The sequence below is a fragment of the Pelodiscus sinensis genome, chromosome 5, assembly GCF_049634645.1.
Source record: "Pelodiscus sinensis isolate JC-2024 chromosome 5, ASM4963464v1, whole genome shotgun sequence".
In the NCBI taxonomy this organism is placed as follows: domain Eukaryota; kingdom Metazoa; phylum Chordata; order Testudines; family Trionychidae; genus Pelodiscus; species Pelodiscus sinensis.
The window spans coordinates 15,265,668-15,287,795 of NC_134715.1; the positions used below are offsets into that span (position 1 = coordinate 15,265,668).

The window sequence follows — 22,128 nt, forward strand, 5'->3', positions numbered from 1 at the left end:
GCTGTGTGCTGAGGTTGTGTTTGGCTGTTTGGTTTTTTTTTCCCTTTCCCTTCCTGTCCCCCCTCCCTCCCATGGAGTGAGAACTGTGGCTGGCAGGTGGAAGCTGTGAGCTTCTAATCAGGGTTTGAAATCTAGAAGCCTCTGCTCATTGGTTGAGCCTTAATTGGGGGAGGGGCTATCAGGCAGTCCAGGGCTTTATAAAGGAGTGAGTCAGCAACCAGGGAGCTTGGAGAGGGAGCTGGGAATGGGGTGAGATACATGTGCCATTCTTTAAAATCTTTTCACTACACTCATGCACTTCAAGGAGGCATTTAATAACAACTGAGGAATCTCTCAGAATGAAGGCAGGTATGGATGGTGATAGGTCTGCTGTTACCTGCACATCATGTGCCATGTTTGTCTTTCACCCAGAAGGCAGAAGGGATTTCATCTGTACTAAGTGCAAGCTGGTCACTATTTTGGAAGAAATAATTAGGGGACTTGAGGGCCAAGTATTGACCCTACTTTCTATCAGAGAGGAGGAAGACTTCCTCGATAGAAGGCAGCATTTAATCCTGCAGGCACAGCAGGCTGAAGAGCCAGTCAGGGCAGTACAGGATAAGGAAGAGAACTGGCAGCATGTAACCTCTAGAAGGAGAAGAACGCCAACTCAAGTATCCTCCATCCCTGTAGAGGTAAGTAACCACTATCAGGCTTTCTCCACAGGCACTGTGGTGGAGAATGCTTTGGTAGGGACCTCTCTGGGAAGAAATCAGAAGGGAACACCATCTACCAGAAGGCACGGGATGCGTAGTCGTAGGGATGGGGGTTCCACAACCACCACTCCTAAAAGAAAAAGACGGGTGGTGGTGGTCGTGGACTCCATCCTAGGAGGGACTGAGTCATTCATCTGCCGTCCAGACCTGCAGTCTCGAGAAGTGTGCTACTTACCAGGAGCTCGCATTCAGGATGTGACCGAGAGTCTTCCGAAAGTGATTAAATCTTCGGATTGCTACCCCTTGCTGCTTTTCCATGTAGGAACTAATGATATGGCTAAGAATGATCTTGAGCGGGTCACAGCAGATTCTGTAGCACTGGGAAGAAGGATCAAGGAATTTGAAGCGCAAGTAGTATTCTCGTCCATCCTTCCGGTTGAAGGAAAAGGTCCGGGTAGGTGGTATCGAATTGAGGAAGTAAACATGTGGTTACTCAGGTGGAGTCGGAGAGAGGGTTTTGGTTTCTTCGAACATGGGACTCTGTTCCAGGCACAAGGATTCATAGAATACTAGGACTGGAAGGGACCTCGAGAGGTCATCAAGTCCAGTCCTGTGCCCTCATGGCAGGACCCAGTACTGTCTAGACCATCGCTGATAGACATTTATCTAACCTACTCTTAAATATCTCCACAGATGGAGATTCCACAACCTCTCTAGATAATTTATTCCAGTGTTTAACCACCCTGACAGTTAGGAACTTTTTCCTAACGTCCAACCTAAACCTCCCTTGCTGCAGTTTAAGCCCATTGCTTCTTGTTCTATCCTCAGAGGCCAGGAAGAACAAGTTTTCTCTCTCTTCCTTGTGACACTCTTTTAGATACCTGAAAACCGCTATCATGTGCCCTCTCAGTCTTCTCTTTTCCAGACTAAACAAGCCCAGTTCTTTCAGTCTTCCTTCATATGTTATGTTCTCTAGAACTTTAATCATTCTTGTTAGTCTTTTCTGGACCTTCTCCAATTTCTCCACATCTTTCTTAAAATGTGGTGCCCAGAACTGGACACAATACTCCAACTGAGGCCTAATCAGCGCAGAGTAGAGTGGAAGAATGACTTCTCATGTCTTGCTCACAACACACCTGTTAATACATCCTAGAAACATGTTTGCTTTTTTTGCAGCAGCGTCACACTGTTGACTCTTAGGGTATGTCTACACTACCCCGCTAGTTCGAACTAGGGTGGTAGTGTAGACATACCCTCATTTAGCTTGTGGGCCACTATAACCCCTAGATCCCTTTCTGCCGTACTCCTTCCTAGACAGTTGCTTCCCATTCTGTATGTGTGAAACTGATTGTTCCTTCCTAAGTGGCTCACTTTGCATTTGTCATTATTAAACTTCATCCTGTTTACCTTAGTCCATTTCTCCAATTTGTCCAGAACATTTTGAATTATGACCCTATCCTCCAAAGCAGTTGCAACCCCTCCCAGCTTGGTATCATCTGCAAACTTAATGGCTGTGTCTACACTGCACCCCTTTTCCAGAAAAGGGATGCAGATTAGACACTTCAGAATTGCAAATCCGCGAGGGATTTAAATATCCCCCGCGACATTTGCATTTACATGGCTGCCGCTTTTTTCCGGCTTGGGGATAAGCCGGAGAAAAGCGCCAGTCTAGACGCGATTCTCCGGAAAATAAGCCCTTTTCCGGAGGATTTCTTATTCCTACTTTCAGTGCAATGTCAGCTTCTGGTAATCAAAAGTTTAGGAATACTTGAAGTATGGTATGGCCTGCCTGATGATCTTGGCTAATAGCTCGCTTACCATGAACTTAGCAATTTTTTTTTAACCCAGTTATACTTTTGGCTTTCACAACATCCTCTGGCAATGCATTCCACAGGTTAACTGTGCAGTGTGTGTGAAGTACTTCTGCCTTTTCTTTGTCTTAAACCTGCAGTTTATTAATTTCATCAGGTGACCCCCTCCTAATTCTTGTGTAGTCTGAAGGGGTAACTTCCCTGTACACTTTATCCATGCCATTTATGGATTTATAAACCTCTATCATATCCCACCTAAATTTGCCTTTTTTCAAAGCTGAACAAGTATTTTTTCATCTCTCTTCACGTGGAAGCTGTTTCCTGCCCCTGATTATTGTTGTTGCCCTTCTCTAGATCTTTCAAAGTCTAAAATACCTGTTTTGAGATGGAGCAATTAGAACTGCATGTAGAATTGAAATTCATTATATTATTTTGTATTTTATTATGTATACCTTTCCTACTGGTTCCTAACTTTGTCACCTTTTTGACTGCTGCTGCAAAGTGAGCAGATGATTTCAGAGGACTATCCACCAGTGTTCCTGCTAAGATTTTCCATCCATGAGCGGAGTGAATTTTGTCTTGTGCACCAATATTGAGGTCATGTGCGCTAGTTCAAATGTGTTCCACCGTCTCACCCACAGCCCTTTCCCAGTCACAAAGAATAAAAAGAGCTGTTAATCAGAACTTCCCCCCTGCCTTATTATGGCTGACCCAATGTGCCAGTGTACTGTATTTGTCCCGCAATCTGCTTATTGACCACCTCTGCAGTTTTGAATTTCTGCTGCAGATGTGATTTAATCCTGGCATCAAAGTTTCTTTAGTCGGAAAAAAAAAAACCTTATTCTAGCTATAAAGAAAACAAATCAAAGCAGGAATTTTTTCAAAAAGGTGTTTCAAAAAAGTTTGCCCAACCCCCCCCCCCCTTCCCACTAGAGACACTTTGGGAAAAATCGGTAGCCTACAGCCCTTGGCATGATGACCTATCTCAGCCTGGTGGGGTTGCGCAGCAACATTAGCTAAACTCCCACCTTCCCTTAGGATAGGCCCTGACTACATTTCTTCTCCTTGCAAAGCAGCTCCCAAACCGTCCTGATTAAAATACTGGAGCATCAGCAGCAGACTCTAGTGTCTCTCTCTGCTCCCTCCCTCCATTCTATATGCAGCTGTGTCCTTACGGGATCAGCCAATCTTTTTCCATTTAAGGTGTGCAGCCGGAACCCCTCTCAGATCTTTTCCTGTTCTCTGTGGCTGCCTTGGGTTCCTCCATCGCTCCTGTCTGCGTGGCCACTGGAAAAAAGCCTCTCCTTGGAAGAGACACAGACTTAGCACAAGCAGGCAGCAGCAGCAGATCCTGCTGCAGTGTAACTTTCTCAGCTATTGCTCTGCCTAGGCATGCATCTCCTTCTCCCTACGCTCCCTTGACTGATGCCTCTCTGGGGAATTTGACCCTCCACTCGCCTGTGCCCCCCCATGTCCTGCTGGCTGCCGTGCCTTCAGTGAGGCCCCACGTGGTGAAGCAGGGGCGATAGCAGGGGAAGGCAGCCGCACACACTGCCTTCCTGGAAGCCCATTGCGTGGCCGCCTCCCTACACCCACAGGCGCAGCCCCCTGCCGACCCTATGGGGCAATGCGAGCCTCCCCACCCTGCCACCGGGCTGCTGTCTCAGGGGAGGGGCTTAGAAGGTTAGGGTTGGGAGGGGAGGTTGCCCAGGGCCCTGCACTCCCATAGGAATGGCCCTGCTTGTCCACATGCTTGTTGTCAGTCTCAAAGAATTCTAATAGATTGGTGAGGCACGATTTCCATTTACAATAACTATACTGACTCTTCTCCAACATACTGTGCTTATCTACGTGTCTGATATTTATGTTTTTTACTATAATTTCAGCCATTTTGCCTAGTAGAGGTTAAGGATGTAATAGTGTAGTCAGTGAACTGACAAGCAAAAAGTTATAGTCTAATGCTATAGACTACACATTTCCCTCTCCCCCCACCAGTAAGTTTTTTAGCAGGCTGTCCAGCAGCCTGGCTCAGTCCTGGCTTGTGCCAGGTCCAGGACCTAACCCCGCTGCAGTTCTACATTAAATGTGTATTAGGAGCCAGGTGGGCAGGTACCCCAGCTCAGTTTTGGCTTGTGCTGAGTCTGGGAGCTCAGACCCCCCCAAATAGGGGCTGCTACCATTCAACACTGCTGCGGACCAGCTCCTGCCTAGTTCCCCGTGCTGCTGCCTCTATACAGTGACTGCCGGCTTGCCCTTGGTGACTATAGAATAGTCAACTAACCGATAAGAATTCATAAGGTTACTCAACTATTCAATTAACCGATATTTAACATCCCTAATAGAGGAAGCGCCTCTCTTGTCTGGGACTTTGTGGTCCAGCAACATCCAGGGTTTGGCAGGACCACAGATGTTGCTAGACCAGAGAGCCCCAGCCACAAGAAGTTGAAAGTGGCTGGGAGTGGAGTCAGTATGGTGGGAAGCAGCCCACAGGGCTGGTGACTTGGGAGCCCCATGAGGGACAAGGGCAGGGACCCTGGGAGCAGGGGGCAGCAGAGCCAGGCAGGTGATCTGTAAGAGGTCAGGCCTCTGGGTTTTCCCAGGGCAGTGCACAAGAGGGGAGCCCCAGTAGAACCCGGAAGTCTGACCTCCATCAAACTTCCTTGTTTGGGACCTCTCAAGTTGCAAGGGTGCTGGACCCGGGAGGTCCAACCTATACTGAAATCAGGCTTATTCACCTGTATTTGCCAAGATTGTCTCTGGAACTTTTTAGAAAAGTTGGTGTTGCAATACCTCCACTCCTACCCCCTCAACCCCCCACTTCCAGTCACTTGGTACAGAAACTGATTTAAGCAATAGATTACATAATACAATTAGCAGTTCTTTTAGAACTCTTGGTGACTTATTACTGTTTAATGTATCATTGCCCCCTAAAACCTCCTGCACTAACACCTCAATTTGGAATAATTGCTCAGATTTATCACCCAAAAGGAATGGCTTAGGTGTGGGGATTTCTGCCATATTTTCTGTATTGAAGACTGATGCAAAGAAATTGTTTAACTTGCTGGCTACAGCCTTGTCTTTCTGGAGTGCTCCTTTAGAATCTTGATTGTCCTACTATATGGTGGACTTCCTGTTTCTGGTGTACTTGAAATATTTTTTCTTTAGCTTTTCTGTCTCTGTCCTGGCAAATTATTTGTTGATCTGCCTTGCCTTGCCAGAGTTTGTGCTCCTTTCTGTTTTCCTCACTAACTTTAAAAACTGGAAGTTCAATCTATCAGAGGAGTAGCATCTGACGAAGTGGGTCTTTGCCCACGAAAGCTTATGCTCCAATACATCTGTTAGTCTATAAGGTGCCACAGGACTCCTTGTCGCTTTTCCAGTTTTTAAAGAATACCTTTTCGCCTCTAACCACTTCTTTAACTTTGCTGTTTAACCATGGTGTCATTTTTTTGGTTCTCTTACTTTTTTATTTTAATTCAGGACATGCAATTAGTTTGAGCTCTATTACGATGTTTTTAAGTAATCTCCATGCAGTTTCCAGGCATTTCATACTTGTTACTGTTCTTTTTGAATTTTCATTTAATTAGCTTCCTCATTTTTGTAGGCTTTTTGTAGGCTTTTTTAAGTTAAGTGCTGCTGGGGTATGGGTCACTTTAATATCTTTCTTCCTGTAAGGATGTTAAAATTACTACATTATGGTTGTTATTACTAATCTGTTCAGGTATATTGACATCTTAAACTAGGTCTTGTGCACCACTTAGGACTAAGTGAAGAATTGCCTCTCCTCTTGTGGGTTCCTGGAGAGGCAGCTCCAAGAACTCCCATTTGTGGTGTCTAGAAATCTCCCTGAGCATTTCACAGTCACTGTCAGATAGTTGGTAGTATATTCCTACTGCTATACTCTTAGGCTACGTCTACGCTGCAAGCCTCTTTCGAAAGAGACTTTTTCGGAAGATATTTTTGAAAAAGTCTCTTTTGAAAAAGAGCGTCTAGACTGCAACCAGTACTTTCGAAAAAGCAAGACGCTTTTTCAAAAGAGAGCACCCAGGCAGTCTGGATGCTCTCTTTCAAAAAAGCACAGTTTACATTACATAGCGCCTTTTTTGGAAAGAGCACTTTCGAAAAAAGGAGTTCTTCCTCATAAAATGAAGTTTTCCGCGGTCGAAAAAACTGCCGCGTTCTTTCGATTTACTTTTGAAAGAACACAGCAGCAGTCTAGATGCAGGGGAAGTTTTTTCGAAAAAGGCCACTTTTTTTCAAAAAACCCCTGTAGTCTAGACACACACCCTTTTTGTTCAAGCATGTCAGACTTTTACTTGATTTGACTGTCTTCTTTCTTACATATATGGTGCCACTCTCCCACCAATACAACCTTCTCTGTCTTTCCTATATATTTTAGACCCTGATATTATTGGGTCCTGTTGATTATCCTCATTCCACCGGGTTTCTAGGATGCCCACTATGTCAATATCTTGACTTAAAGCCAGGTATTCTAATTTACTTTCTTAGTATTTACAGTTCTAGCATCTATGCTAAGTGAACAAAGACTTATAACCAGGGTCACTGTAGAATAAAGCAAGCAGCAGTGTATTGGTAAGGGCAATTATTACATATGAAAATGAAGACTTAAAAAGTCCCCTTGATCACATTTGAACTAGTCTCAGGTACTCTGGTCTTCTCAGATGCCTTTTTTTAATCTTCTCCCCCCCCCCCCCCCTTGTAGGATATTCTCTTTGGGTGAGCCAGTTCTTTGTGACTCCACAGGGATCATCTGTGTCCAACACAGCTTCAGATGACAGATCTCAAATGTGTTTCTTCTGTTCCAACTAGAGCTGGGCTGAAACACTAACTCCTTAGCTCTCTACCTCAGCCAGTTTGAAATCCAAAGTGTCCTTGAGTTGTGACTTTACAAGTTTCTTTTGTGTCCCCTGCAGTGTGAGTTTGTCCAGGGTCTGCAGAACTGAACTCTGTCATATTTGGTTTTTTGACTATACATTAGCTACCTGCTCACCTGCTTGCTTTGGCTGGATCCCTCTGTGGCCTTAGTTAGGTCACCTAAACGTTGGAGATGGAAAGTACTATTAAAGAACTTAAAAATCTGATTTTCTTCAGAGGTGCTGAGCACCTGCAGCTCTCACTGATGACACAGTTGTGGGTGTTCATCATGGCTGAAAATCAGGCTGTTAGAGGTTTTCAAGTACTTTAGCATCTTATCAGTAACTTTCCTCTTTTGCTCTCTTGTCTCTAATGCAGACCGAGAGGCCCCTTGCCATGTGAAGCTCTTACGGACTCAGCAGGTCGTCTACATTAGCTGTGGAGAAGAACACACAGCAGTTCTTACAAAGGTAAAGGCAAGAATTCCCTATTTCTTATTTACTGAGTTGGCTTAGTTTAGCTTTCTGGGTGATATTAGGGATATAAATGGGTAACTGCTTAGCCATCGACCTGGCCAGGCTGGAGCAGCCCACTGTGCAGCAGACCTGGCTGTGGGCAGGGGGTGACTCTACCCTGTTGGATCCCAATTACCTGGTTACTTTTTAAAATGGGTTTTACATTACGTTTAACTGGTTAACTTTTTAAACGAGATTTTTCATCCCTATGTGATTTTAAAAAAGAACCATGTGGCTTTTAACACCTCTTTTCTCTCTCCTGGCCCCAATATGATTGTCTTTTAAGTATGAAAACTTGTTTTACTTAATTCTTAAAATGAATCACCAAACCACCCAATAACACCCAGTTCTGTAAAGGGGACATTAATATTTGTTGATTTGGAATTTTGATTGAATTATTTTTAGTCACACCCACTTACTGTGCCTTGGTAAGATATCAAAACCACAGTGTTTAACAATAAAATCCAAACCTTAGCAAAACATTGGCAGAACCCCCCCAAAATCATCTCATGAGCAAATATTACAGTCTTCTGCCTCTGGCCTCCTCAAAGATACACCCAAACAGGTGGACATTGCATTATGCCTTGAAAGTTAACACAGAGCTGTTGGACAGGGAGTAGACACCAAAAATGCTGACCCACCTGTGGGGGAAGCTTCTTAGCAATTTGTGGTATTTGTGATCATCTGAAAGTAGCTGGGATTGTTAACAGATGGTGGAGGAAGAGTATGTGTGACACAGAAGTACCTAGAGATAGTTCCAGCAATTGAGTTAACTATTTTGGTTTTATAAATTCTTCCCTGTACATTGCACTGTCAGGAATTGTGAAAGCTGCCTTTTAATACACCTAAATAAGTAGCACAGTCTCTCTTTAAGCTGGGAAATGGTTGTGAAACAAGACAGAGAGATTGCTGTCAGAAAATAGCTCACTAAACGGTGCATGGGCTCTCTGATTTGCTAACAGAGTGGAGGGGTGTTCACATTTGGTGCGGGTTCCTGCGGGCAGCTTGGCCATGATTCCGTAAATCATGAGGTTAATCCCCGGAGGGTTCTGGAGCTGATGGGCAGCGAAGTATCCCAGATCGCTTGTGGCAGGTGAGTGACACTGTGGAGTGAACGGTTCCATCTTGTGGAGGGTGGACTAGATGATTGCTCTTGTATTTTTTCAGGTGCAAATGGTGGGGTTAGTTTCTTCTCTGCATTGTAGATCACATATACAGGTTATAGCTTCTTGTAGGTCTGAATGTTAATGTTCTCCGTAAATGAGATTGGTTCTCATTTGGGCTGTTAATTATGCTAGATCCTGGTGCTGTGTAAGATCCCCCTATACAAAAACAATACAACTGGATCCCAAAGTATTAGTACCATTAGATGAGAGCACTAGTGAGACCTCATCTAGAATACTGTGTGCAGTCCTGGTCTTTCATGATGAAGATGAGTTCAAAGTGGAGTAGGTGCAGAGAATGGCCACAAGGATCATCAGCGGAATCGTGAGAGGAGACTTAATGACCCTAAAAAACTGATGCTTCAGAGGGGTAGCAGAGTTAGTCTGTAACAGGAAAAACTAAAAAACAACAAATAGAAATCATGCGCTTTCGTGGGCAAAACCCACTTCTTCAGATGACCGGCATGACACCATCTACATCCGTGGTCACCAACAGGTCGATTGTGATCCTGTCTGCCCCGCCCTCATTTCCCTCCCACCCCTGAGAAGCCCCACTACCTACCTCAAGTGAAAATGGAGGTAGTATTGGCTTCCTGGGGATGGACAGAAGTCCCGCAGCTTAGCGCCACTTCCGGCGATTCCGGAAGTAGCGCTAGCTGCTCTGCCGGGTGTACTGCGGGAGGGAGCATTGGCTCCCTGCACCGCACAGGAGGGGTGAGTCGGCCCCGGGGCAGGCGCGCGCAGGGTTTTCCTGCGCTGTGGCGGGGGGGGTCAGCCCTGGGGCAGGCACACGCTGGTTTCCCTCTGGGGGGGGGAATCCTGGGAGGAGGCAGATGCAGGGGAGACTCTGCCTCCACTGGCTCCCCACTCCCCGAACTCTGTCCCCACTCCCCTGTCCCCAGCCACAGAATTCTGTCCCCATTCCTGTCCCCACTGGCACTCTGTCCCCTGCTGCAGAACCCTGTCCTCTGCCCTCCCAGCACCCTGTTCCCTCTTCCCTGCCCCCCGCCGCTGCAGAACTCTGTCCCCACTAAATGTATAATTATAAATGCTTCATTTTAGATTTAAATAGCATGAATAAAAAACAGACCATTTATTTCATAACTATAAACACGTGATTTTAATTTTATACATCACATAATTTAAAATAAACTGTTTATCAGTGTGTGTAAATAAGGGCTGGGGATAGCAAGTGATGGACAGGAGGAGAATAGAGAGGGCAGGGCTTCAAGGAAGGGGCGGGACGGTAGATCTTCGCCTGTTTGGAGATTTAAAAAGTGATCTTGGGTGTAAAAAGGTTGGAGACCACTGATCTACATGTTTTGTTAGCCTTTAAAGTGCTACCAGACTATTTGTTGTTTTTTATTTGTTCCTAAAAAACTGAGGCTGAGGGGATGTATGAATTCAGTCTCTAAAAACATCTGAAGGTGAACACCATAGAGGTAGACAAGTTATTTAAGGGCCAATATTGGCACAAGAACAAATGGATATAAACTGGCCATTGGTATGTTTAGGCTTGACATTAGGCAAAGGTTTCTAGTCAACAGAAGAGTAAAGTTCTGGAACAACCTTCCAAAGGGAGTAGTGGAGGCAAAAATTCTAACTGGTTTTAGGACTGAGCTTGATTAGTTTATGGAAGGGATGGTGAGATGCGTTTGCCTACAATGGCATATGGCCCATTCACCAATGGCCAGAGATGGGACATGAGTAAGGAAGGCCCCCCCGAATTACTACAGAGAACTTTTTCCCAGGTGTCCACTCACCATATTTGGGGCCAGGAAGGAATTTTCTCCGGGTCAGTTTGCCAGAGACCCTGTGATTTTTGCAAGTGGGGCACAGGTCACTTACTGGTTTCTACCAGAATAGATGGTGGATTCTCTGTAACTTGAAGCATCTAAATCAGAATTTGAAGTCTTCTGTAACTATGGCCAATTATTATGGCCCTGTAACAGGAGAAGGTTAGTGAGGTTGTGTGGCCTACAATGTGCAGGTCCGACTAGATGATCATGATGGTTCTGTCTGGCCTCAAAGTCAGTCTTAGCTGCATTCTCCTCACCCTATTTCCAGCCTTGGTCATAGAAAGAGAGAGTAAGTAGCCTTGTGAGGTGGACAGACCTTTGAAAATGGATAGGCCAACACAAGCAAACTTATTACATTTATGGAATGCTTAAGAGGATGGTGAGTGTGTTTGCACACCAACCTATGCATAGGGCTCCAGATGTGTCCACATTCTTCATATTAGCATAGGGAGTTCTTGTTGCACTTTATTATGGCTGAATGCTTCTGTTTTGATGCAAATCAGCAATCTGCTATTTTATGTAAATGCTGATTTATTCCAGCTGAGGTTTTGGCTCCTAGTTTTCATGGTTAGTTTTTAGTCTTCTTTAAAAATATTATTTAAACATGGTACAAATATAGCTCTCTTCATTGCAGACAGCACACTCTGGCCTTTGTGCCTTCTTCAGGACTGATCTATGCCTTTGGCTGCGGAACAGAAGGCCAGCTGGGAACCGGACACACATGCAATGTTAAATGCCCATCTCCAGTGAAAGGTCACTGGGCGGCTCACAATGGGCAGCTCTTAGGTCGAGCTGGTAAGTGTTCTGTTTCTGTGTGTGACACACCGTATTAGTGCATCAAAGAGACAATCACGGCTGAAATGATCTGAAGACATTTTGCATTTGACTGCAAACAACAAAAAACATAAGTGGGGAGAGCCCTGAGAATTAGCTTGTTCCTTTCTCATTTTCTGCATATCACTGAGCACATTGAAACATTGATGAATTGTGCAGTGGCTGACTGCTGGGAAAACATTCCATCATAATTAGGGAATGAGGACTTTTCTCTTCATAGAGAACATGCTGGCTTTCTTTATACCAATATTACAAAATAATTTACATCTTTTATTTGAATATTCAAAAGTAAATATTTAGTTGGTAAAACATGACTAGGAGATGGATCTTTCTTATTGTAAGCCCTGATCCAAAACTCAATGAAGTCAATGTCAGGGTTCCCATTGATTTCAAAGGCCTTTGGGTCAGGCCCCTAGTTCATACATTTGGCCAAGTGTGCTCTTCTATTGGAGCGAACATGTGTGTGGTCACAAATGAACTTTGAAGTAAACTCATAACATTTGAACCAAGAACAGTTGGATATAGTTTCAGATTTGATTTCTGAAAATCAAGGTATAAAACCTTTTCCTGACTAACGTGGACCTGTCCCCTGCCATCTCAGAATACTCATGATTAGCGCTTATATTCACTCACTCCTAGCATTAAAGTAATACTAGATTTTCTTTATCATACTTAACATATTTGATTGTCAGCTATCTGTATCAGGATTTTATTTAAACAGAGATCATCAATTTGAAAATCATATTTCTGTCTGAAAACTAACTGCAAGTACCAAAAGACTACAAAAGCTGAAAGAGAAGTTAATTAAATTATATTTTTCCTCTGGTTTAAAGCTATAATTACTCTGTCCATTAAACAGCATTTTGTGTAGTCAGTTTTCTTGGTTTGCCCATTATAATCAGTTTTTGTAAATATTATAAATATTAACAAAGGAGGGGGAAAATTGAACATTTGTAAGGACTTTAAAAAATAAAGCAAACCCTGTATTTCAGGTATCACTATTTAAAGAGTGTGCTTTACTTGGGAGATAAGAAATTCTCATAAAAGTGAAAAATCAACATGACATTAGGGATATTCACAGCTCACAAGATTTGAGAGTATTGTCACAGCTTTGGCCAAGACAGATAGGGTACATATACACAGCAGGGCTAAAGCTGAAATAAGCTATGCAACTTGAGCTATGTCAGTTGCGTAGCTTAAGTCAGAATAGCTTATTTCTGCTTTTGGCACCATCTACAAAGCAGGAAGTTTGAGAGAGCGCACTCTTCCTCTGACTTCCCTTATTCCTCATATAATGAAGGTTACAGGGGTCTGAGAGAGAAATCCTCCAGCTTGAGGTTATTTTGACATTATGTCGAAATAACTGATTGTAGTGTAGACACAGACAATGTTATTTCAGACTGACGTTATTCCAAAATAAGACTTCAGGGTAGACATACCCCTTGGCTGTTTCTATATTGGCGCAATCTTGCGCAAAAGTGGCCGTTTTTGTGCCAAAACTTGCTGCCTGTCTATACTGGCCACGAGTTCTTGCGCAAGAACACTGACGTTCTAATGTATGAAATCAGGGCTTCTTGGGCATCATAGTTCTTGCGCCTACTTAGGAATAAGCCCTCTTGCGCAATTGTTCTTGCGCAAGAGGCCAGTGTAGACAGGCAACATGAATTCCTTGAGCAAGAAAGCCCTATGGTTAAAATGGCCATCAGAACTTTCTTGTGCAAGAGAGCGTCTACACTGGCATGGATGTTCTTGCGCAAAAGCACATCTCTTGTGCAAAGGCACACGCCAGTGTAGACGCTCTCCTCTGGAAAAGTTTTTGCACAAGAACTCTTCCTCAAAAGAGTTCTTGTGCAAAATCATGCCAGTGTAGACATAGCCTTCGTGGTAAATACCAATATTGATTTTTGTCAGAATTACATAGATAGAACAGGGTTAAACACCTTGGAATACATATATTATGTTACTCGTGTATTAATCCTGCATTGTTGAAATCAGAGTTTTAATCATTGCCTTTTTCATTGGCAAAAGATGCAAAAATAGAGGCCCTGATCCTGCAGTAGGTTCTATACAAGTGCTTGGGACCATTTGTCTGACTCAAGTTGTAGGATCTGAATATAAACTTTTCCCCACATGGTTGTTGGGATTGTCAATTGCATTTAATTATGACTCATCGCAAAGTCTCTCTTGTCCTACTCTGCATCATGGTGTTTCTTCTGTGATACAAAAATTAAGTCTTCATGCACCCTTTTATTTTAAAGCTCCAAGTTCTGAGCATCTGCTAGCAAGGTGCTGCCCTTGACCTTTGTCAGAGTTGAGGGTGCAGAAGGTCTTAGGGAATAAAGGTGCAGAGTTGAAAGAAGAAGGAAGCTTTTGTTAATGGATCAGTAACGCTTTATATCTCTTTCTTCAACAGATGCCTTTAAGTATCACATTGTTAAACACATCTTCTGTGGAGGAGACCGAACATTTGTACTTTGCTCCAAATATGAAGTAAGCAAAAAATGCTTTTTCTCTTCTCTACAAGGGAGGAGGAGGGGCAGGAAAATGTGTCTGCTGTTGAATTGACATTGGTAGCATCAATTCTGAAAAGAATCAGGGTTAGCGTTTCTGATTAGCAGCAGTGCAAATTCTACACTACTGAGTTTTGTTGACAAAAACTGCCTTTTGCTGACAAAACTGAGAGTGCAGTTTTGTCAGGAAAAATGCCCAGTTTCCATTACAAAAGCCTTTTACTCCTATGGAAAACTTTTTTCTTTTTCCCCTTCCTTTATTGTTGACGAAGAACCAGTATAGACACTGGTGTTTGCGTTGTCAGACAGAACTGGTGCTCTGCTCAATGTTTAGATCGCTGCTCCCCTGCAGGCATGCATCCCTCCCCTTTCAAAGGTCCCAGAAGTATTTGACATCTGAAAGTGCTGCTGTTTGGGAAACAAAGAGCAAACTATTGGCATGTTCCTGTTCTGCCCTGCACTAAGAACGCAGCAGCAGGCAGACTGCTGCTGCATGGCGGGGATGGAGACTATAGTGCTGCTTTGACATTCCTCAGCACAGAGAGATTACAAAGTTTATTCTTGATGCAGCTCCCAGCAGCTAAGGGGATTGTGGGAGAACTTTGAGGGAATCCCAGTTCTGCCTTTCCACAACACTGCATGTAGGATACATACCCATATGTATTGCTCTCACTGTTGATGATCTAGACATGATCTGTTAACAGAGGGAGCAAGTATGAACACCCTTTAGCAATATTTGTTTTGTCAACTTTTGTGTCAACATAAGTTTTGTCTACAAAACTTGGTAGTGCAGACATACCCTAAAAGAGGGATATTTGTCATTTGTAGAACAGGGATCCCTGCCTCACAGCGGGCATGCTGATGGTGTGCCAACATAAACACATGATAGAATTTTGTGAATTTAAGATCTATAGTGGTGATAGGCAGGGGAGGGAGGGAGGGACTGTTCTCCCCCTCCCCCCCATTTCCTCAGAGTCAGGTGCTTTAAAATGTTAAGCATCCTTTTGGGCTATGTAAATAATAAATCGTGCAGTCATTGTTATAAAACCAACCCCTTGCTTCACCCAATCTGTACTGGGTAAGAAAATCAAATTCTCATTTTTTTTCCCCTCCTCACTCCCAAAGAAAATTAAAAAGGGAAAATCTTTTTTGGGGGTGTCTGAGGCATCCTTTTAGGGTAGTAGATGGTGTGGCAGCCCTGTTATCAGAAAATAAACTGTACAGGCCACCCTAGCTATAAGTCTACAATATGTTTAAAAAAACTTGGACTTATAGCAAAATAACTTAAAGTGGGGAATTTTTTCCCCATGTCTGACTTCCATTTGTGCAAATAGTGGGTGTGGTGTGTTTTTTTTTTTTTTTTTTTTTTTTGCATACAACTTAAGAGTGGGGAATGGGAGGACTTATAATGCATCAGTTCCTATAAGTGTCAATGACTTTAGTGTGGAATGGATGTACAGGCAGTCCCCGGGTTACGTACAAGATAGGGACTGTAGGTTTGTTCTTAAGATGAATCTGTATGTAAGTCGGAACTGGCGTCAGCCGCTGCTGAAACTGATCAGTTTCAACCGCAGCTGAATCTGGATGCCAGTTCTGACTTACATACAGATTCAACTTAAGAAACCCAGGCGTCCCCAAGCCAGCTGCTGCTGAAACTGATCAGCGGCTGATTCCAGGAAGCCTGGGGCAGAGCAACTCTGCCTCGGGCTTCCTGTAGTCAGCCGCTGGTCAGTTTCAGCAGCAGCTGACTTGGGGATGCCTGGGGCAGAGCAGCTGGGGTGCTGCTGGGTTGCTCCAGTAGCGCGGCTCCTTGGCGCTACTGGAGCAACCCAGCAGCACCCCAGCTGCTCTGCCCCAGGCGTCCTGATTCAGCCGCTGCTGAAACTGACCAGCAGCGGCTGAATCAGGACGCCTGGGGCAGAGCAGCTGGGGTGCTGCCGGGTTGGTCCGGAGCGGCGCTGCAGGACCAACCCGGCAGCCCCCAGCTGCTCTACCCCAGGGGTAGGCAAGAAAAGCCTGGTCTGCTGGGGGGGGGGGTCACTAGCTGCACCCCCCACACCCACCCCAGCAGACCAGGGAGACGGGGGTGGCAGGACTGCCCAAGTCCTCCACGGCTTTGCTCCGTCTCCCTGGTCTGCTGACCTGGGAGACGTGGAGCAAAGCCGCAGAGCACGCGGGCAGCGGGACAGTCCAGGCGGGCCTTGGCTGTCCCACTGCTGGCGTGCTCCGAGGCTTTGCTCCCCATCTCCCTGGTCTGCTGGTCAGACCAGGGAGACGGGGAGCAAAGCCGCGGAGCACGCCTGCAGCGGGACTGCCCAAGCGCGCCTGGGCTGTCCCGCTGCGGGCGTGCTCCAAGGCTTTGCTCCCCGTCTCCCTGCAGATCAGGGAGATGGAGAGCAAAGCCGTGGAGCACGCCCGCAGCGGGACAGCCCGGACGCGCTTGAGCTGTCCCCCTGCGGGCGTGCTCCAAGGCTGTGCTCCTGGTCTGCTGGGGGGTCCAGCAAAGCCGCTGGACCCCCCCAGCAGACCAGGGAGAACGGGAGAAGCTTTTCTTGCTCCGGAGGACCCGGGTGGCGACCCGCCGCCCGTGAGTTCCGGGGCGAGAAAAGCCCCGTTCGTAAGTGCGGATCCGACATAAGTCGGATCCGCATAAGTTGGGGACTGCCTGTAAATCAGGGCAACATATAGCAGGGATGTCCTGTATTATGTGTTTTCTTAAATACTGAAATCTGTATCTTTTCACAGAATTCCTTGCCTGCTGATGATTTCCGGACCATAAATCCGTTACATTACACTTGGTTAATAAATGATGAAACTATAGACATTTGGAAACAAAAGCTATTAGAACAAAACAACTCTAATTCTATCAAGTAGGTGTTATTGTACAAGCCACATTTTTTAATAACTTTAAAAAACTGTTTCATTGGCAAATCTGGCATCTGTGCTTTAGAATTTAGCAACATTTTCTTGTTTGGCTCTCATTCATAGTAAAAGGAAAAGCTAGTAGGTGAGGACTCATCTTTTAGAAAACTTTGTTCAGATGCAATCCTTTTAAAAATACATATTTAGGCATATTTTACTACACTCCGAATATTCTACAAAGTTTGATTTGAAAGTAGCACAGAAATCTAAGGACCAAACTTAAAGAATCATCATCCAAATCTCAAAAGAATTTCTCTGCGTAACACACACCCATGGTATGTTTGGACTTCAGTTAGTGTTTATTCAGAAACCCTGAGATGTTCACTTTTTCTCTAAACCAGCACCAATTCCTAATTTATATCAGGAATGCCAGGTCAGATCTAGGAAAGCCAGGAAGATATGTCAGAGCTTTCTCAGACCCCAACTGAGAGGATGGAAGCATTAGATTCTGAAGAAACTATTTTTTTTAACATAAGTTTGGAGTTCACCAAAAGAAACTAAGAATTTTAAATGGTCTGATTTAAAAATCTGTCCCCTCTCTACTGTGAGTGCCCCTGAAAAAGCATAGTGAATGAAGAGAGGACGTGCCAGCCACTTCCTTGAGCATGTCACTAAACCTCCGTGCCCTGCAGTTTCTCCACTTACAATATAGGAGTGGTTTTGAAAATACTTTTGCATACAAGGGATAAAAGGGAGACAATTTGATACGTTGGTAAAAGCATGAATGAGCTGTTTCTTTTTGTCTTTCCACTCCAAGCAGTGAGGCTGTGCAGATATTGTCATCGGCTGCCTGTTGGAATGGAAGCTTTCTGGAGACGAAGTAAGTAGTCAATGGGATCAAGAAACCTGGCTTCCCTTGTGCATGCTAACCTGTAGAGATAGAACAGTTGTGAGGGTGTTATTTGTCAGTTAACTTTCACTTTGATCCCTGAATAGTATCAGACTTGAATTGCTTTATTAAACACTAGAAGATTTACCTGGCATTGCTTGGGTCCTTATGTGTAGTATTTAAAAAAAAAAATTAAAAGGAAAATGTACATGCTGTGTTTAAATGATTGTATCAGGGAGGGAGTTTGATGTGTAGGGGGGAGCTGAGGTGGGGGGGGGGACTTATGGAAAGGGGCTAGGGATGCAGGAGTCAGGGCAGGGGACAGGGGCTAAGGGAAGAGAGATGGGTGTGGGGGCTCTAGGGTAGGGAATGAAGGATGCTGAAGTGAGAGCAGGGAATGGGCGGCTCACAGCACAAAGCTCAGTATAAGGGAGGGCTCAGGGCAGGGAGAGGGGTTGCAGGATTTAGGGCAGGGGAGGGGGTGTCAGGGAACAGTTTGGTGGGGGGGGCTCAGGCTAGGGGGTGGGGGTGCAGAAGTCAGGGCAGAGGTTTGGATTTTGGGGGGCCCTGAGGGCAGGAGGTGGTAAGTGCTGGAATTTAGGGCAAGCGGTGTGGACTCAGTGTAAGGGTTGGGGGTGAAGGAATGAGGGCAGGGGGCTGGGAGTGCATGGGAGGGGCACAGGGCACAGGGTTTGATGTGAAAGAGGACAGAAGGTGCAGGACTCAGGGCAGGGGTCTAGGAGGTTGAAGGGGGAGCTTATCAGTGCTGGCCATGGCAGTAAGGGTGGGGCTACTTTATTGGTGGCTTCTGGGGGGACCAGGGCTGCAGGGGCTGACCCTCATCTGCAGTCTGTCTGGACGGGGGCAGGGATCTGGAGGCTGGCCCTGGCCTCCAGCCCACACCCCTCCACCCCCACTTTCTAGTTAGTCTAGAGGGGGCAGAGCTCCAGGGATCGGCCCCGGCCATCAGCTGGTGTAGGGAGATGGGGATATGGGGCTGGCCCTGGCCTCTAGCTGCCTCCCCACCCCCTACTCCACGTCCTGCTTCTCCTGAGTCGGTGGGGATCTAGTAGCCAGCCCTGGGCTTCTGCACTCCTCCACTCCAGATGCTCCAGGGGGCAGGGATCCAGGGCCATCCCCAGCCCTCTAGTCTCCACCCAGTCTTCTGCTTGTTAGGGAGGGGATCCAAGGGCCAGTCCCAGCCTCCAGCTGCCCCCGTTTGCCCTTCAGCTGGTTTGCAGGGCTGGCAGAGCTCTAGGGGCCAGACCCAGCATCCAGTTGCCCTCCAGCATCCAGTTGCCCTCCAGCCTCCTGTTTCTCGGATGGCGGAGGAGGGGCGGGGAGCTAATGTCTGCGCCAATCCTTCTGCTGCCACTCCGACGGGGGGGGGGGGCGGGGTGTGTGTGTGTGTGTGTGTGTGTGTGTGTGTGTGTGTGTGTGTGTGTGTGTGTGTGTGTGTGTGTGTGTGAGAGCTGCTCCCCTAACTTCTGGTCTTCAGCTGACCTGGGGTTAGGGGTGGATCTGCAGGAGCTAGCCCTATCCTCCAGCTGGGGTGGGGGAAGTTGGGAATATGGGGAGCTTTTATTGGCTTCCAGCTGCCCTCCACTGCCTTGCAGCTTGTCCGGGGAGGGGGGGGAGGAATGGAGGGGGAAGGGAACTTACAGGGCTCTGGGGGGCAGGCTCTAGCTGTTTCTCTGGGGTGGGTCAGGGATTTGGGGGGCTGGCCCTGGCCTCCAGATGCCCCCACCCTTCCACCTGCAGCTGGTCAGAGAGGGGACAGGGTTTTGGGGGCCAGATCCAGCCTACAGTTGTGCCCTGGTCCTGCAGCTGGTTTGAGGGTTGAGAGGTGGGTCTCTGGGGACTGGCTCCAGCTTCCAGCTGCTCCCCCCACCCTGAAGCTGGTCCAGGGAGGTTCCAGGGACCATCATCTCCAGCATCCCAGTAGCCCCCAGTGGTTCCTCCCCCCCCCCCCCTCCCCAGCCTGCAGCCTGTCTAGGAGGAGGGAGGGCTGGAGCTCTGGAGACTGGCACTGGCCTCCAGCTGCTGCACCTGCCCTGATGCTGGTGTGTGTGGGGAGAGCTGGTCTGCAGCTGCTCTGGAGAGGCCAAGGCTCCTGGAGCTGTCACAGGCCTCCTGCTACCCCCCCTCCACCCTGCAGCTGGTCTGGTGCTGGCCTCTCCTTGCGGGAGGTTTTTGTTGGGAGGGGAGCACCTCTCCTCTGGGGGGGGGCTCTCTTGGGTGGGGGATCCCCCCGGTCCAGCACGGTTTGGGGTAGAGAGGCTAATTACCTTATCCAGTGTCTGGCCATATAAAGCCCAATTCCCAGATGACTACTCTTGTGCTGGTGCGGCTGTTCCCAGTGGTCACTTTTGTGTATAACTGTCCTAGGGATGTAATAGTGTGGTTGTTTAACCAATAAAGAAAAGCTTTAACAGGTTGGCCAGCAGCCCAGCTCAGTCCCAGATTGCAGTGGGTCCAGGACCTACTCCCACTGCAGCTCTGCATTTAAAGTGTATTAGGAACCAGGCAGACAGGCAGCCTGGCTCAGTTCTGGCCTGCACTGGGTCGGGAGCTCAGCCCCGCCCCCGGACAGGGGCTGCTGCCTCTGTATCACAGGCAGCAGTGCAGGGTGGCAGGGGCTTCCCCAGGAATGGAGCTGGAGTGTACTGGCTGCCAGCTCCACCCCCAGGGACTATGGAATAATCAACTAACCAATAAGAATTCATGAGGTTAATTGACTATTCAATTAACTGATATTTATCATCCCTAAACTGTCCCCTGCGCTTACTTCCCCTAGTGGTCAGTCTGCAGTATCGCTGTCCCCTGATCCCCTCCCTTTCCATGTTATAGAAAACAGTCCCATTCCAAAAGCATGTCGGTCTTTGCCCACGAAAGCTTATGCTCCAATACATCTGTTAGTCTATACGGTGCCACAGGACTTCTTATTGCTTTTGCAGATCCAGACTAACACGGCTACCCCTCTGATACTTGAGTCCCATCCCAGGCACTTCCCATTTCCCTGGAACAACCAAGCCCTGACCTTGCTTTAAGTTAGGAGAAGAGGAAGCAGCATACCAAATTTGGTGGCCAAAGCTCTTAGGCTGTGTCTACACTGGGCCACTTATTCCAGAAAATCAGCCGCTTTTCTGGAATAAGCTGCGAGCTGTCTACACTGGCCCTTGAATTTCCGGAAAAGCAACAATACTCTACTGTACAAAATCAGCCGCTATTGCGGAAAAACTATTCTGCTCCCGCTCGGGCATAAGTCCTTATTCCGGAACACTGTTCCGGAAAAGGGCTAGTGTAGACAGCCCAGTAGTGTTTTCCGGAAAAGCGCGTCTACATTGGCCACAGACGCTTTTCCGGAAAAAGGGCTTTTCCGGAAAAGCAGCCTGCCAATGTAGACGCTCCTTTTCCGGAAAAACTGAAAACGGAAAATACATGATCTTATGGTAGAGTAGGGTTAGTAAGGTGTGACCCTGTAAGAACAAGGAAGTAATTTCAATTTGGTGGTGTCATCCTTTGGGCTTCTCATTTTTACACACGTGGCCTGTTAAAAGTGAGATAATTCAAAAGAAGATGACAAAGATGTGTAAAGGGTTAGAGAGGGTGACAGATGGAAGGAAGCTAAAGGAAGTGAATATGAACAGCTCACTGGAAAGACCAGGATGGGTTGTGACTGCTGTGTCTATCAACTGTTGGGAGTGAATAGCATAAGTTGAGGTTGAGGGCTTTTGTTTATGAAGACATGATGAGTCACGGCTTGCAGTTAAGTGAGGGAAGACTTATTACACTGGGCAGACATTTCCAAGAGTAACTCAATCAGGAAAGAAAAACGCCAGTTGTTCTTCCCATCTTCCAGTGGTGTGGAGCCTTCAACTTAGGCTTTCTGAGAAGGGAAAATACAGCCATTTTGGAAGTCTTTGGGTGCAAATGCAGGGGGTTTTTAATTTAAAATATCCTGTTTTTAAACTTAAAAACTTCTGTTTAGTAACCTACAACCTCATTTGAATGTGGAAGATAAGCTGGGTACAGACAATATGATACCCCCCCCCCCCCAACAACTGGAAAACGTTAATGGTTCATTGAACAGTAACTATCACTGATGGAAACAGCTGTGATCTGAGACTAAGGGGCACATGAATCCTGGAGTGTGATTGCTTATAGCCTTCATA

At 46.3% G+C, this 22,128-nt stretch overlaps 1 protein-coding gene across 10 annotated transcripts in view; it reads left to right on the forward strand.

Moving 5' to 3' along the window:
• The window catches only part of LOC102463931 (putative E3 ubiquitin-protein ligase HERC3), a 114,534-nt gene that overhangs the window by 39,992 nt on the left and 52,414 nt on the right, over positions 1-22,128 (forward strand). For 8 of the 10 annotated variants that reach the window (XR_012904022.1, XM_075929572.1, XM_075929569.1 and 5 more), the window contains 6 exons: positions 7,760-7,851; positions 8,859-8,989; positions 11,493-11,653; positions 14,106-14,182; positions 16,948-17,072; positions 17,882-17,944. Coding sequence is in view for 9 of the 10 variants with exons in the window: in XM_075929572.1 (XP_075785687.1) it covers positions 7,760-7,851; positions 8,859-8,989; positions 11,493-11,653; positions 14,106-14,182; positions 16,948-17,072; positions 17,882-17,944 (649 nt within the window). In the remaining variant the exon portion in view is untranslated. The remainder of the gene's footprint in view (positions 1-7,759; positions 7,852-8,858; positions 8,990-11,492; positions 11,654-14,105; positions 14,183-16,947; positions 17,073-17,881; positions 17,945-22,128) is intronic. The other 2 variants (XM_075929573.1, XM_075929577.1) reach the window with 1 other exon arrangement.